Below are 17975 nucleotides of genomic sequence, written 5' to 3'. Positions count from 1 at the left end.
CTCCTGAGTAGCTGGGATTACAGGCACGCATCACCATGCCCAGCTAATTTTTTGTATTTTTAGTAGAGATGGGGTTTCACCATGTTGACCAGGATGGTCTCGATCTCTCGACCTCGTGATCCACCTGCCTCGGCCTCCCAAAGTGCTGGGATTACAGGCTTGAGCCACCGCGCCCGGCCTGAATTATGTATTCTTTGTCATAGGTGGCCATTGATGTCTTTGCTGAGTTAGCTTACTGGTCAATTAATGATTGAACAGGAATTTACTTAAATGCTTTGAACCAGTCAATCTCCTAGCCTTTGCAGAGGTTCTCAGGGTGTGTTTTCGGTATAACTTGAAAGCTCTGGTAGGCAGTGCCCAATTCTACTTGAGCTTTCATTTCCTGCTTTTGTTGAGTATCCTATTCAGCCAGAAGTGTAGATTATTATCTCAGGTCTTTGCTTACTATGGGCCCAGGCCTATGTGTGTCCATAGCTTTCTGACTTTACAGGAATATGTCGGAGCTTTTTAGTGCCCCTGTGGTTACTTCATTCCCAAGTTTTAAGAAGTTTTGTTTTAGTCAGCTGCAGTGTTAAATGGTCACAACTGATTATTTCCTTAATATGCCTAGCAAAAAGGCTATTTGCATCTATATGAGCTCTGAGGTCGTTTAAAGAAAAGCTCTGAATGCCTGTGTTCAAGACATTCTAACAGTAACAGTTTACTGAGATGATGATTTGGGGAATTCCAAAGCTGTTCTGTTCCTCCTTCCTGTTGTTGCTAGTCTGCTGTTTTTCATGAGTACTGTGATTTTGTGGCTCTTGATATATATCCCTACTACAGAGTTGGAGAGAAGGACTGAGAATAAGCTAATTTCATATGCTCCAAAAGCTCACTCTACTTACTGAGATTTCAGCCATTTTTCTTGATTTAATGCTTGGATCATTGGATGTTCTTCTTTAATTTCCCGAGTTCTGAAAAAGTTTGATGATTTTTGTCAATATTCTTTTTTTTTTTCTTTTTTTTGAGACAAAGTTTCGCTCTTCTTGCCCAGGCTGGAGTGCAATGGTGCAATCTCAGCTCATTGCAACCTCCTCCTCTCAGGTTCAAGCAATTCTCCTGCCTCAGCCTCCCAAGTAGCTGGTATTATAGGCATGCTCCACCACATCCAGCTAATTTTGTATTTTTAGTAGAGATGGGATTTCATCATGTTGGTCAGGCTCAAACTCCTGACCTCAAGTGATGTTTGCTACATTTAAACATCTGTATACAACATGTTTTAGTGGCTGCCTGACATTCTGTAACATGTGTCAGAAATATACAACCAAGCAGGGCATGGGGGCTCAGGCTTGTAATCCCAGCACTTTGAAGGTTGAGGCAGGCAGATGCCCTGAGGTCAGGAGTTTGAGATGAGCCTGCCAACATGGTGAAACCTTGTCTCTACTAAAAATACAAAAATTAGCTGGGCGTAGTGGCCTGTGCCCGTAATCCCAGCTACTCAGGAGACTGAGGCAGGAGAATCGCTTGAACCTGGGAGGTGGAGGTTGCAGGGAGCTGAGATCGTGCCACTGCACTCCATCCGGGGCAACAGAGTGAGACTCTGTCTCAAAAAAAAAAAAAAAGAAAAAGAAATACACAACCAAATGCCTCTGGTTCACTTCATCTCAAATATTTAGTGAACCCCTGTTTTGTGCCAGGCCTTTGCTAGGACATTTGGGCTTACTGCAGTATGTTTCTATTGTAAAAGTAATGCTGTCAACAGTGATTTGCTGCTGAATATTTGTACTCATTTTTGCATAGTATATTTATGTAGTTCTTAGAATTCAGCTATTACTTTGAGATTTCTGTCATTCCATTGATTTTACAATTGGGCAGTGAATTTATACTTATATCTGAATTAGTGTCTTTGATTTTTTTTGAACTAAAGCTCTCAAGTATTTATATAGAAATGTTTTTGTAATTTTTCTTATATGTATGACTTACTGAATAAAGTTCAGAGTTAACATGTTTAATAAAGCTTGTCATATGATGACTGAAATTTATTTTTGATCCTGGCCCTTCTAAATTATATTTCATTATGAAATGTTAGATTAACTCATTACATATCTATTGGGAATGACTACGGTGGCTTAAATGAAAAGGTGCTTATCTTTCTCACCTAATGAAAAGCCTGGAGATAGATAACTGGTTAGCTGGTTAGTTTTCCTTTTCTTTATGACCTCAAAATGGCTGCTCTAAAAAATGCTAACGAAAAAGTTAATTAAAGAAGAGTGTTAGCTACTTTTCATCAGAAGTAGCCATTTTTATTAGACATATCTGAAGTCGCTAGCAGACTTCTGTTCATGCCTTATTGGACTGAGCTATTATTATAAGGCCATCTCCAGTTGAGCAAGGAAGCTGGGAAAGTATGTATTTCTTTTCCAGCTTCTTATAGTTGTGCTGCTCAATAGAAATATAATGTGGACTATGTGTGTAATATCTAGTAGCCACATTAAAGAAAAGATAAAATCATTATTGTAACTTTTTTGGGGTTGGGGGACAGGGTCTTGCTGTGTTGCCCAAGGAGTGCAATGGCTTCATATCAGCTCACTGTACCCCCTGCCTCCTGGGCTCAAGTTTATTCTTGTGTCTCAGCCTCCCACATAACTGGGACTACAAGTGTGGGCTACCAGGGTTGAGTAGTTTTTTTTTTTTTTTTTTTTTTTTTGGTAGAGAGAGGGTTTCACTATGTTGCCCAAACTGCTCTTGAACTCCTGAGCTCAAGCCGTCTGCCTGCCTTGATCTCCCAAAGTGCTGGGATTATACTCATGAGCCTCTGTGCCTGGCCTAAGAAAAGATGAAATTATTTTTAATAGCTTTTTATTTAATGCAGTATGATAATGTTTCAACCTGTAATATGTATAAAAGATTGTCAAGGAAATATTACACATTCTTTATCTTTTGCCAAATCTTCAAAATCTGGAATATATTTTACATTGAAAGCCCATGTCATTTTTGTTTCACTGCGTGGCAGCTGCTCAGTATCCACATGTAGCTAATGGCTACCTCATTTACTGCACATGGTTGTTTGCTTTCTTTACCTGTCACTTATATACTGAACTAAATTTTCATAAGTCAAATTGACAGGAATCAGGAAATTTTTGTTAGATATATGGCCATTAATTGAATAAATTTAAAGTTATGTTTATTAAAGCTTGTCATATGAATAATTGAAATTTATCTTTTAACTTGGCCCTTCTAAATATATTTCATTATGAAATGTTAGATTATCTTATCCTGTATTTGTTCTGGATGAGCACTGTGAGATGTAGTCACTAAGATGTTTCTGCATTTCTGAGATATTTCTTCATTTTTCCTGAGTTATCTATTTCTTAAGCTATCTATTTTTTATTGTTACTTAGTCATTTATTTGCAGTATCTGTATTTTGAATCGGTTACTATTGGACTCATATTCTCAGCCACCATGGGAATGAAGCTATTGATGATAAGATTAGGGGCTAACATTAATATTCATTTGTTTGATTTCCTAATAACATTCTTTGAGGATATTATTTTCTAGTTCTGAAATTCCTTCATTCAGTGTCCCCATGTTGCCTGACTGGGAAGTCTTAAAGGGAACACTTTAATGTTTTTCTTTTTGCTATATCATGAAAATTCTACTTGGCTCACTCAAGATTTTTTAAAATCTTTAAAATTTTTTTAAATTAAAAAAATCATTTTATGGGAATTTTAAATCAAGTTATATTATTTGGTGACAAGTGGTATCGAAAAGTGGCTACTACTTTTTTGTTGACTTTAGCATCCTGAATCAGGCAAACTTCATGAATTTTCAGTAGAATTTTTATTATAATGATACAAATTATCCACTTTTTCTCTAAAATCTTGAAATCCTTGGATGAAAGCTCTTTGGTATTAAATCTGGTTTACTTGTCACCTGCAGGAGAGGGAGAACTCCTCCCCAAGGACAAACTATTTTAATAGTTTGAGCAGGAGGCAGGGTACAGTTTAGCTGAGAAAAGACTTATTATTTTATTTTAATATATCTGGAGTGTTTGCCCACAAATGATCACTGTTTTAGGAAAGGGGTGGCTTTTTCTTCAAAAATTCCAGAGTATTAAAAAGATAACTACTTTGTATCAGTGTTAACATGTGTGAATAGGAAAATAAAGTGAAATTTTTAAATCTACTTTAAAATAGAGGATATTGGGAAAAAACACTATTTGAAGAGATGATGACTGTCACTGTGAATTGAATAAAAGACATCTTGTACAAAACAGATAAAAATAACTCCTTTCTCCCCTGCTCAAGAAAATTCCTAGGGAGCAGGAGATGGAAAGAACTTGGGTCCCTAAATGACCTTACGGCATTAATCTGCCCCACCAACCTGTGTTTCATGAGCTTAAGGATTTTTTTTTTTTGCTGGTTGAAAACAACACGATGATGAAAAGTGCAAGTCTTTGTTCATCTTAAGTGAAAAACACAACTCTCTGTGATTCATCTTTAGATAAAATGCACACTCTTTGTTATTTGTAGCTGTGAATGAGAGAAAGCCCCCATGTAGGGCCACACAGGGAGTTGTAACCAGAGGACAGGTGAACAGCAAGCTTCAACTGTAGGGAACAGTTATGGATGATGAGGAGTGGAGGGGAGGGTTAGATAGGTTTCTTGGGCTCCCTATAAATTAGCTAATTTGAATACTTTTGGGGGCTCCTGTAGGTGGGGTTTTCTCACTTTGTAGGATATCTGGCCCTGGAGCAGTTAGGGTAGATACATAGTTGTCCAGTGTGAGAGCTAATCCAGAAAGTGGTTGGGGTGTAGGTCTGCTACTCCAGAAGAACTAACCAGCCTCTAATCAGGGCCTCAAAATTGGGTTAAAAAAAATGACAAGGCCATCTGGGTATGGTGGCTCATGCTTGTAATCCCAGTGCTTTGGGAGGCCAAGGTGGGTGGATGACCTGAGGTCGGAAGTTCAAAACTAGCCTGGCCAACATGGCAAAACCCTGTCTCTACTAAAAATACAAAAAAAAAAAAAAAAAGAAAACATTGCCGGCGTGGTGGTGGGCACCTGTAATCTCAGCTACTTGGGAGGCTGAGTTAGGAAGAATTGCTTTAACTTGGGAGGTGGAGGTTGCAGTGAGTCGAGATTGTGCCATTGTACTGGGCACAGCCTGGGCGACAGAGTAAGACTCCATCTCAAAGAAAAAAAAAATATTCACCATTGGTGATAAGCTCAACCTTCAGTCCCTGTCCCCTTCCTGGAGGTTGAGAGCTGGAACTGAAAGTTTCAATCCTCTAATCATATAGCTACGGTTCCTCTCCCAACTGGCTCCCAATGTCAGGAGTTCAAGGCTATAGGGAACTATCAGGACACCACTGAACTCTAGCCCAGGTGACAGAACAAGAGCCCATCTCTAAAAAAAAAGAAAAAAGAAAAAAAATTAGCTTCTATTTTGTATTTTCAAGAAAAATTAAAAATGGAAATTAAGAAATACCATGGAATAAAAATGAAAACACATCATATGAATACTTACAGCATACAACTGAAGTGTTACTAGTTGGCAGCTTTTAGCCTTGAATATTGTATTAGGCTGTTCTTGCATTGCTATAAAGAAATACCTGAGACTGGGTAATTTATAAAGAAAAAAGTTTCGATTGGCTCACAGGTCTGCAGGATCTACAAGCATACCACTGGCATCAGCTCAGCTTCTGGAGAGGCCTCAGGGAGCTTTACTCATGGCAGAAGGTCAAACAGGAGAAGGCAAGTCACATGGCCAGAGCAGGAGCAAGAGAGAAAGTGGGAGGTGCTACACATTTAAACCACCAGATCTCATGAGAATTCACCCACGATCTCGAGGACAGCACCAAGGGGATGGTGTGAAACCATTTGTAAGAAAGCTGCCCCCATGCTTCATTCACCTCTAACCAGGCCCTACCTCCAACACTGGGAATTACAATTCAACATGAGATTAGAAGGGACACACATCCAAACTATATCAGATGTAGAAAAGACTTATGATAGAAAATTGATAAGTTAAATATTAGATGTTAAACTTTAGAAAAAGTATGCCTTAGTAAACACAAAGCAAGTAGAAGGAAGTAAGTAATAAAGATAAAAATAGGAATAATGGTATCAAATGTAAAGATAGGATATTCTCAAAATCAGCAGCTTTATTTTTTTAAAAAAGATTAACAATATAAACTAACCTCTTAAAAATTCTAGCAAGCAGATAAGGAAGAATTAAACAGAGAAACAATATTCACAATGAAAAGGAGAGTGTAACTATAAATAAGTAGAGATTAAAAGAGAAAAAGGAATCTGCTATAAGAAAGTGCAGGGCAATAAATTTTAAAACTATCCAAACAGAGTGTGTTCTAGAAACATCATAATTTACTGTTATGGGTTGATTTATGTCCCCCTAAAATTCGTATGTTGGAGCCCTAGCCCCTGCTACTTCAGAATGTGACTATTTGGAGACATAAACATAATGTTTTAAAGGTAGGGTCTTTAAAGAGGTAAATTAAAATGAGGCCCTTGGATGAGCCCTAATCCAGTCTGACTGATGTCTTCATGAAAGAAGGAAATTTGGACGTAGAAAGGGATATTTGGGGTATGTGCGCACAAAGGAAAGGCCACGTGAGGACAAAGCAGCAGGCTGAAGGCCTTCTTGCCAGGAGCAAGGCTTCAGAAGAAACCAGACCTGCCAACACCTTGGTCTTAGACCTCTCGCTGTCAGAACTGTGAAAAGATAAATTTCTGTTACTTAAGCCACCCAATGTGTGGTATTTTATATAGCAGCCCTAGCAAATAAATAGTTAACTATAACAGACTTAGGAAAAATAAAATAATGAAATAGACTTATAACAGTGTTTCTTAAACATTTTATTCTTGTTATTTTCATTGCCTCCAAGGAAGGGAAAACCATTTAATTTAAATTCTCCCTAATGTGAGAGATTAAATACTAAAGAGTAACATTTTTTTGGGTAGAATTGAGCTTTGAAGGATCAGACCTTATTGTAATAGCTAAGATTTTTTTGCCCCTTGCTCTCTTGAGAACCAATTTCACCTCCCTAGGAATGCATGATCAGTAGTCTTTGAAGAAAGTAAATCATTTTTCAGAAATCTTCCTTTTTCTCTTCATCTTCTCCAAAAAGAGAGTAGTCTCTAGCTAGTTAATAGGCAGATTTTCTCAAAATTAAAAGGAAGCAATAACTCCTACCTTATAAAATAGGAAAAGCTCCTCAATAAATTTTATGAGATTGGTATAATTTTATAAAAGTTGATGAGGTTAGTATGAAAAAATCAAATTTTAAACCAGTCTCAATATTCTTTTCGAAACATGGAGAATGAGAATGTAAATGAATCATGGATAAGGTATCATTTGAAGTTTCACTTGGCTACAAATAAAAGAAAACCCAACGAAAACAAACAGTGCTTTCAATAAACAAAGGATTTATTTATGTATTTATTTTGATGGAGTCTTACTTTGTGGCCCAGGCTGGAATGCAGTGGTGTGATCTCAGTTTACTGCAACCTCTGCCTCCTGGGTTCAAGGAATTCTCCTATCTCAGCCTCCCGAGTAGCTGGGATTATAGGTGCCTGCCACCGTGCCCAGCTAATTTTTGTATTTTTAGTAGAGATGGGGTTTCACCATCTTGGCCAGGCTGGTCTTGAACTCCTGACCTTGTGATCCACCCACCTCGGCCTTGCAAAGTGCTAGGATTATAGGTGTGAGCCATTTATTTTATACACCAAAAACTCTGGGGATTGGAAGTGTTTTCCTGGGTTTTAACAGTCATCAAGGATATGGATTCCTTTTGTTCTGCCTTTCTGTATTTAGCAGGAGAGATTTATCCAAATAATCATAATATAGCTGGCATTCCTCTACGTTTCATGTATACACTTGTATATAAGAATTGAGAAAGAAGAAGAGGCTTTAATAAAGTCTAGACCAGGTGTGGTGGCTCACACCTCTAATCCCAACTCTTTGGGAAGCTGAGGCGGGAGGATCACTTGAAGCCACGAATTTGATACCAGCCTTGGCAATAAAGCAAGACCTCATCACTACAAAAATCTGTCAAAAATAATTTTTTTAAAGTTTCTAGAAGCTTGGTGCCATGACATCTGTGTAATCTCATTGGGCAGAACTTCGTCACATAGCCATTCCTGCTGCTGTGGAGCCTTGTGAAGTTAAAATCAGGGTTTTATTAGAAAGAGAGAGAGACAAGATATTGGTTGTCAGCTAGCATCATGTGCCAGGACCAAGTAATGTTTAATCTTAGAAATGCAAGGATGATTTAAAATGAGAACATCCATTAGTATAACTCATCACATTAGCAAATTAAGGGAGAAAGAAAAATCATATGACCATTTCAATAGGTGCAGAAAATATATTTGGTGAAGAATTCATTGCCTATTCATGAAAAGCATTCTAATAAAACATATGAAATGGAATTTTCTTAATCTAGTAAAATATATCTACAAAAAATCTGTGGGAGATACCACATTAGAAGCAGACCCTTTAAGTTGGGGGACAAGAAAAGGAGATATTGATTATATAAACTCCTATTTATTTATTTATTTACTGAGACAGTCTCGCTCTTTTGCCCAGGCTGGATTATAGTGGCATGATCTTGGCTCACTGCAACCTCTGCCTCTTGAGTTCAAGCAATTCTCATGTCTCAGCCACCTAAGTAGCTGGGATTACAGACCTGTGCCACCATGCGCAGCTAATTTTTGTATGTTTAGTAGAGATGGGGGTTTCACCAATCCAGTAGAATATGGGTTTTGCCCAGACTGTTTTTAAACTCCTGACCTCAAGTGATCTGCCCACTTCAGCTTCCCAAAGTGCTAGGATTACAGGTGTAAACCCCTGAGCCTGACCAATAAACTCCTATTGAATATTGAACAGGCAATCTAGTCAAAGCAATAAGGCAAGAATAGATGTGGATGGGAATGGCAGAAATGAAAAAGTTTTTATTTCTAGTGGAATAAAATGAATTTCTAGTAAATTTCTAGTAAATGAAATGAACTCTTAAATTACTAAAAGTCATTTAAAAATTTAGTTTCAAAGCTGGATCCATGGTCAACATGTGGTAAGCAATAATTTATCTATAGATCAGCAATAACTAGTTATAAAATTGTCTAACGTAAAGTAAATATTACACTCTAAAGTACCTGGGAAAGAACCTAATAGCAGATGGACAAAATTATAAAAATTTGATCATAAATGAAGATCTAAGTAGATGTTAACATAATGTCAATACACAGGAATACTTAATAATGTAAAGATATTGATTCTTTCTATATTATTAATCTCTAAACTCAAAAAAATTTCCATAGACATCTCAACAGAATTTTCATGGAATTTGACAAACTCATTCTAAAATTTATATAGAAGAATAAACTGTAAAACATACAAGGTAATTTAGGACAAGGAAAAATATGAAGGGAAATTTACTTTACCAGGTATAAAACTCATACATCCATGGAAATTCAACAATGTGATATTGGTATGGTGCTAGACATATAGTCAGTGGAACAGAATTGAGGGTCCAGAAATGACTTACCTATACCCACCACACGTACATATATGGAGTTAGATTTATGACAGTGTTACTTTCCTTACAGGGTTAAAACAGAGAGGACTTCCTTATCATGCCAACTCAAAAAACTGGGCCCCTTCTGATTGGTTGCTGTGAATCTCCTATTTTTTGTTTTGTTTTGTTTGAGAAAACCGGCCCCATTAAACACTTCACTTGACTATGTGGCACCTAGCATAAGTGACTCCATTCTGGTTTGGTCTGGTCTCTTGTGCCTACTGCAGGAGCTTAGTCCAAATCAATATCCTCTCACAAATTTTATTGAACAGTAATCAAAGTTGAGTTTAAGATTTCTAGACTGAGAGCCTGCAAAATGAGTGGTCTAACGGGGAAAAAACAAAAAAAACCAGACTTGAAAAGTGCTTCCAGGTGGAAGGGTTTAGAACATGTTGTTTAATGGTAAATTCAAGTGGAAATATTTCATAATTGAGTGTAAAAGCTACAGGTTATAGATATTCAGGATTAGAATGGAAAAATCACTGAATTATAAGCAAGCATTGTAAACATACATGGAAAATCTCTCTCTCTCTCTTTTTTTTTTTTAAATTGAGACGGGGCCTTGCTCTGTCACCCAGGCTGGAGTGCAGTAGCACAATCAAAGCTCACTGTCCTCAGCCTCCCAGCCTCAAGCAATCATCCCATCTCAGCCTATCAAACAGCTGTTACCACAGACATATGCCACCATGCCCAGCTGATTTTTACATTTTTTTGTATGCACAGGGCCTTGCTATGTTGCCTAGGCTGGTCTTGAACTTCTGAGCTCAAGCGAACCGCCTGCCTCAGCCTCCCAAAGTGCTAGGATTATAGGCATCCAGCCACAAAGCTTTAAACCTGGAGACCTGACAAACTATAAAGTATTTTCTGTATGTGTTATAAAATCTAATTAACTTTTAAGACCATGGAATAGCTAATATCATGAAAGTGAGCAGGTTTTTTACACAGGAAGGTTTCCCTTAAGGTGTATAGGCAAGGTAGCCCAAGTCAGGTAAACTGAAGGGACCCTGACCAATATTCAAAATGAAAACAAGTTTACTGTGGGATGTACTGTTCTACTCTTAGGTGAAGAGGTCCTAGAATAGGTGCATGTTTTGGAGAAGTCTAGAAATAACACACACTCTTTTATTTCTATGAGGCCTCAACACCTGGTTGCTCTTTCTTATGCTGAAATGAGGGAGGTGTTCTCTGCCCCGAGGGCAAATGTCTCTGTTGGGGAGGAGATTGTAAACATCCGGGATTCAGGTGCCCTGGTCATTCATCATTCATGAGATAACCTGGGTAGGCTCATCCCTGGTCAACTTTTATCACTGTGTTTGTTGACTCTGAGCTTAGAGATTTCTTGGAGGCCCTAGAACAAGGAAGCACCATTTTGAGAAGCTGTGGTTCCCTCTGCTTTGATTCTCCACCAGTTCCCTCCCATGTGCTTTCTCTCTTCCTGTAGTTTTTGAAAATTTCTGGTCTACTGACAGAATCTCACCTTGGCTTTCTGTGTTATTGTTTCAATCTTAAAAGTATATACATTATATTAATTATGTGTGTGTAGGGTGAAGGTGAGACATGTGTATTGCCACTTCAGAAGGATTTTATGTTGAAGGGTAGGTAGATGCATGTATTCAGTTTGCCATATTGAACCTAACATGATGACTACCTTTAAAACCCTGTAATCAGAACCTGTAGCCCACATAAGAAATTGACCTTATTAAAATAAAGAAACTTGTATTAAATAAGAATTCACCATAGTCTTTGCCTTCCATAGACTTTTGAAAGTATACATTTTGTCATGTCTGAAATCTTTGCATGGAAGCTCTGACCCCTGGCCCTTTAGTTTTAACTCACTACCAACTGTGAGCTTTGAGTTTGTAGCAGTATACATACTGCTATACAAAAGGCAGAAGGAAGACTGGATTTTAGCACTTAAGGTTGACCCAACATGGAACTGGCACTTTACAGAACAGAAAAATCTCTAAAGTTTTAGACCTATTTAACATTTCATGAGGACGTTTCAGATTACACATATTATATCTAGTATGAAAACCACGCTTTATACTTTTCTTAGTGCTTAAGATGTATAATCCTTATAAACAATAATAGATACATTGTTAAAGAATGATAATTGGAGCATTGAGAGGATTTAAATTTTATTTTATTTTATTTTATTTTTATTTTTTTATTTTTATTTATTTATTTATTTTTTTGAGACAGAGTTTCACTCTTGTTACCCAGGCTGGAGTGCAATGGCGCGATCTCGGCTCACCGCAACTTCCGCCTCCTGGGCTCAGGCAATTCTCCTGCCTCAACCTCCTGAGTAGCTGGGATTACAGGCACATGCCACCATGCCCAGCTAATTTTTTTGTATTTTTAGTAGAGACGGGGTTTCACCATGTTGACCAGGATGGTCTCGATCTCTTGACCTCATGATCTACCCGCCTCGGCCTCCCAAAGTGCTGGGATTACAGGCTTGAGCCACCGCGCCCGGCCTGAATTTTATTTCTATACTGTGTAATATTAGGCTCTCACCTTAAGTAAGTTTTATATTAGAAAAAAATAAGTATAATAGTATTCATAGTAATAATCACACAAATTTCAACATATTAAAAAATGTGTTGGGAGGCAAGTATGTATTTGGATTTCAAATGGTATCTAATTATTCTCTTTAGTATCTAAATGTCCTGTTATGGGGTATGTCCTTATGTTTCATTTCTTTTATTTTAGGTCTCTTTTATTCAAAACCTTGTATTTTGCGTGGAAAGAGTTTACCGTGTGCCTGACTTTGGTGTCTGGGAAAGAGGGAGCAAATATAATAATGGCAGCACAGAGCTACATTCCAGGTAATTTGCTGATTTCTGAGGTTTTTTTTTTTAATTAAATATATGGAATTTGAATATGAAGAAATACCAAAGCATTAGATTGGAACTGTGATTTGTATGTTAATTTGAGCAATATTTTTCCTACCTATGATGCAGATGAAAGTCACTCAAAATTAACACAAAAGAGCCCACTCTCAGTGCCCATAAACAGATGCAAGAAAGGAGTAGGTGTCTTTCCCAACCTCCCAAGGTATCAGTACGTGCATATCAGCCTTCATGATTAATCCACAGCTTGGCCTTTCTGCTCAACCAAGTCATTTTCTTTTTCCTCTTTGAAATTGCCTTGTTTGAAATGTCAAGTACATTAAAATTTTCAAACACCAGTTGTATATGCACTGAATATATAATTTCCTACCATGTTATAGAGCTGATTTTTATCCTGACTACAGATTCTTATAATGATTTCATTGTCATCTGTAAAGTCTTTGATCAGCATCTTGAGGTGTGGTTTACTGCATTCGAATAAGCAACAATAGCTAATAACTGATGTTAGTAGTTTATGAATTTCTTTTACTCCTTAGGGTTAAGGAAGTCAATTTAGTGACTGATTGCACCTTTCCTAAATCCTAATTTTATGCCTAGGAGTTTTTTTTTTTTTTTTTCTTGAGATGGAGTCTCACTCTGCCATCAGGCTGGAGCATAGTGGCGCAGTCTCATCACACTGTATCGTCTGCCTCCTGGGTTCAAGCGATTCTCCTGTCTCAGCCTCCCGAGTAGCTGGAACTACAGATATGTACCACCACACCCAGCTAAGTTTGTACTTTTTAGTAGAGACGGGATTTTACCATGTTGGCCAGGGTGGTCTTGATCTCTTGACCTTGTGATCCACCCACCTTGGCCTCCCAAAGTGCCGGGATTACTGGTGTGAGCCACCGTGCCCAGCTGAGGTCGTATTTTAATAACAAAATAATATAGTTCAATAAGTCCTATCCATGTTGCTCCAAAAGATGTAAGAATTTAAGCTGAAAGTTATCACTGTAGGTCAGTTTTGATTATTGAGACTTAAATGAAGTAAAGAAACTGTCTAGAAAACACTGGTTAAGAGGAATCCAAAGTGCTCTATATTTTTGGATAGAAAGACTAATCACACACACAAAAATAAGTTGATATAAGGTATTTAGTAAACTAAAAACTGGCTCCAGATCACTAGCTGTTATGTGATCTCAGCAAGTTATGTGACCTCTTTATTCTTCAGTTTTCTCATCTGTAAAATAAAGATAATTTCTACTTTATGTCATTGTAATAATTATTGTCATTGTTGTAATAATTGTTGTCATTGTTATAATATATGTAAAGCATTTGAATGCCTAGCATAAGAACTAGAATGCTAGTGTACTTACACATTTAAGAACATTTTAATAAGTATTTAAATTAAAAGGACTTTCAGATTAATCCTACTTAACTAACATGCAAACATTTTTCTATAGGTTTTATGATTCATATGAGGAATTTTTACAATATAGACCAGAATAGTATCAATCAATGAAAAAGTCAGTGAAGTAGAGGAATAATTTGTGGTAAAGCTTATTTCAAACATTAAACAGATTCTGGCAAATACTAAAATTAGAAAGATGATGTTATAATTCAGCCCTCATGCAAATTAATTTCTCAACCTTCCAGATTATCACTCAAATTATAGGAAAGTGGATCTGATGAGATAAGGTGATTTTTAAAATTTACCTTTTTAGTACTTATGAATATCAGATCTCTTCCTTGTTTTTAAATAACCATTTAATATATGTCAGTCTGATCCCATCGCCATTATTTGCAGCATAAAATATTTGGACTAGAAGTTTTTCTGTTTATAAAAACTGTAGTAGGCCAAGCATCATGGCTCACACCTGTAATCCCAGCACTTTGGGAGGCTGAGGTGGGCGGATCACCTAAGTTTGGGAGTTTGAGACCAGCCTGACCAACATGGTGACACCCCATCTCTACAAAAAAAAAAAAAAATACAAAATTACCTGGGTGTGGTGGCATGCGCCTTTAATCCCAGCTACTTGGGTGGCTGAGGCAGGAGAATCTCTTGAACCAGGGAGGCAGAGGTTGCAGTGAGCCGAGATTGAGCCACTGCACTCCAGCGGGGGTAATAGTGTGAGTGTCTATCAAAAAAAAAAAAAAAAAAAAACCGTAGTAGAAAGTAAGGGTGTTAGAAGGTCCCTGATGACAAAACAGGCTCCAGCTTCTATTCCTATAACTGAGGTGCCAGTCTTTAAATTGATTCATTAAGGTTTTTATTTCAAGGCTTCGAAAATCATTATGTGATGTTCTTTGCCATTTTTGCATGCAAAATTAATCTTAATTGTAGTAGGCCAATTTTGTTCAAATAGATGAGTGATGAAGTTTGTCATTAGGTTTAGATGATGGATTTTATACATTTGACATTGATCCTCTAATTGTCCATGGCATAACACTTTACAATTCCCAAAAAGAACTTTAAACTTATTTTTTTATTTGAATGTTTCCCAGGTCAGGTCTGCTTTGAATTTATCATCTCTGATGCCCAAAGGATACAATTTGAAACTGCAAGAGAATTGAGCTCCATGTGCTCACAGATGCAGTGATAGCTGTGGTAGTGGGCAGCCAGTATCTTTCTGTGCTTAGAGCTGTGTAGTGGAATATAGAGCTGCTACTAGCCTGGGATCAAGTCATAACTCTTCAGTCTGTCTCTCCTATAGAATACCTCACAACTATTTGGGATTAATTGAATCTATTCTTTACTGCTTAATGCAGTATACTTATTATATCCTGAAGCTGTCCCCATAATTTCAAACAGTTCGAATTAATTCATAGTAATACTTGCCATAAGACTTACACTTCCCTTTGTAGTCTGACACTTTCTCTGCCGCTGTCCTCTGTCTCTGTGCTATACAGTCATCTCTAACGGGAGTTAGAGAACAGAGCATAATCTGAGTGTTACCTTGATGCTCACTAGGACCTCAGCTGAAGTGACTGGCTCTTTCTTTCCTTGTCACATTAAGTACATCCCTTCTAAGTTGCACCTCGTATCAAAGAAGATTTCTACCCCAGGGACCCAAACGATGCACATGTACTCTTCTGGTATCAGAGGATATCTCTTCAGCATCCGTGCTGAGCTGTCCTTTAATAATTGCAATCTTTGACACTGAACAGTTTTGGAACATTACTGGGGTGTTTTATATAGGAGGAAACAAAAGTTTAGAAGATTTTGGGGTCCCCCCACACCTTACGTCATACAACTCAGTGGGTGATAGAACCAGAACTGGATTCCATGACATTGGCCCACAAGTCCAAAATCATTTTTACTATGTCACATTATATTTTAAAGTCATAAAAAGTTTTTCTAAAGTTTGAAAGTACTGCAGGGTGTAAATACTCTATAAAATTGTGGTAAATTTCAAGGATAATATCATAGTTTAGTAATCAGTAGAGCTTTATTTGCCTTACTACTTTGGTGAGACCCTTTTTGATCTCCCATTTCAACCCCAGGTTGGCTGGTACCCTTTTAGTCCAAATCCTTTAGTATTTCTTAGATAAACACCAGAATTTTTTATAAACAATACTCTCCTTACATTGATCAAAACCACATTCTAACAGCAGCCTCACCCTTTCCAGGGCTTTAATAAAAGGGTTTATTGCTCTAGTCTCACTATGACTCTCTTGAAATGTTTCCTAAGTAACCAGTCCCTCTTCTTCTGAGTTTTCCATTTGCTTTTCCTCAAACAACATGCCCCTTTCGATTTCTCCTAAGATGTCTGCAGCCTATATTGGATACTGTTCTTCTTTCCACCTGTTAAGTTTCTAAGTCTTTTAATAGATGCCCATACATTTTTAAATCCTATATTATTATATTTAATTACACTTTCTTCCATATATCATTTTGGTACCTATTTATTATAGCAGTAATTCTTAATCTCCAGAGTTACATATCAAGGAAGGCTTCTCAGCCTCTCCAAGTTTAATTCAAATATTTTAATCTTTAAATTTCTCCCTTTTCATTAATGTAAGGATATTTCTACTCCTTGGGGCTACTTTTAACCCTGTAACTGTGTGTTTTGAAGAAGAGATGAGTCTTTGCTTCAAAGTGTGAATTGGATTCCAAGCCCTAATTTTGGAATTTTTTGGCTACTGGGGAACAAAAAGGAAAACTGTACTTAATAATTTACTAATGTACGTATGTGCCCAAATGTAGAGAAATTAACTCCTAAGTAGAACTTTATGTTTAACAACATAATTTCCTGTTTCACTTTGTTAAGTCTTCTGTTTGTGATATGTAGAGGTCAATAGAAGCTAAAGGAATTGAAATCTGATTGTTTTTAGCTTTCTAAAATAGTTTTATGTTCTATTTTCTTGGCTTTGCTTAATAAAGAAAGCCATCACTAAAAAATCAGATAAATAACCATCATAGCATCACTTTACTCAGTTTAAGAGGCTTTCAGTGACCCTTTTATTCCATATGGTGCTTATTACTTAAAGTAACTACTTAGTCTTCTTAAGTCATTTTTGATATTTTCATCATTGGACTACGATAGAAGCTACTGTCTATCCATTCTGCTTCATTTTATGCATCTTTGCCATACTGAACAATTCACAAATATTTGTTGAAACCATAATACTGTGAAGTTCTTGTTCTACTGGGAAGTATGATTGGGTAACTTGGAGTTAAAATAGTGTTAATGAGAAGAAGGTTGTGAATTTGGTTCTCATGCCTGCCAGTTACTTCTGTGGATTCCATGGTAGGTGTGAAATTAACTAGTCAGACCCATCTTTCCTATAAAAGCTTTGATTTATGCAAGAAATCACTATCTCTCAAGCAAATTTGCTTTATTTTAGCTCTTTTAGTGAATATTAGAATAAAGATGTTAAGGTACCATTTTGCAAGAATCAAATCAGTAAATGTTCTATTGATATTAGTCATCTAATATTAATATGTTCAATAGCTAATAATAGAATAATTTAGTTCCCTGAGTATGTCTTGTGCCATTAAAATATTTTAAAATTCTTAGAACAATATATATTGCCAACAACACAAATTGCCATTAAAATGTAAGATCATGTTATGATTGTGTTTAGGTTTCTAAATAGCTTACTGTTGCCAGAGATTTGAATAACTAGTGGAAAATAAATTAAAATATTTGTGAATTTTACTCTAGTCCAGGTACAGTATTTGTTTTTGTTTGCTTTTTTCTTTTTGTTTTTTGTTTTTTTGAGACAGAGTCTTGCTCTGTCACTCAGGCTGGAGGGCAGTGGTGCAATCTTGGCTCACCGCAACTTCTGCCCCTGGGTTCAAGCATGTCTCCTGCCTCAGCCTCCCTAGTAGCTGGGATTACAGGCATGTGCTACCACACCTGACTAGTTTTTGTATTTTTAGTAGAGACAGGGTTTCTTTGCCATGTTGGCCAGGCTCCTCTTGAACTCCCGACCTCACGTGATCCGCCTACTTTGGCCTCCCAAAGGGCTGGGATTACAGGCATGAGCCGCCTTGCCCGGTCTTGTTTCTTTTACAATGCCATATTTAAATGATAATTTCCAAATTCTTCCCATAGCTGTTTT

The 17975-nt window shown here is 37.1% G+C and overlaps 1 protein-coding gene across 10 annotated transcripts in view; it reads left to right on the top strand.

Moving 5' to 3' along the window:
- The window catches only part of PHKB (phosphorylase kinase regulatory subunit beta), a 232896-nt gene that overhangs the window by 72803 nt on the left and 142118 nt on the right, over positions 1-17975 (top strand). For all 10 annotated transcript variants that reach the window (XM_017519449.2, XM_017519443.2, XM_037735191.1 and 7 more), the window contains one exon: positions 12289-12404. In XM_017519449.2, the coding sequence (XP_017374938.1) occupies positions 12289-12404 (116 nt within the window). The remainder of the gene's footprint in view (positions 1-12288; positions 12405-17975) is intronic.

Source organism: Cebus imitator, unplaced genomic scaffold (assembly GCF_001604975.1).
Source record: "Cebus imitator isolate Cc_AM_T3 unplaced genomic scaffold, Cebus_imitator-1.0 Scaffold748, whole genome shotgun sequence".
NCBI classification, from domain to species: domain Eukaryota; kingdom Metazoa; phylum Chordata; class Mammalia; order Primates; family Cebidae; genus Cebus; species Cebus imitator.
This window is presented reverse-complemented; position numbering and strand designations above follow the sequence as displayed.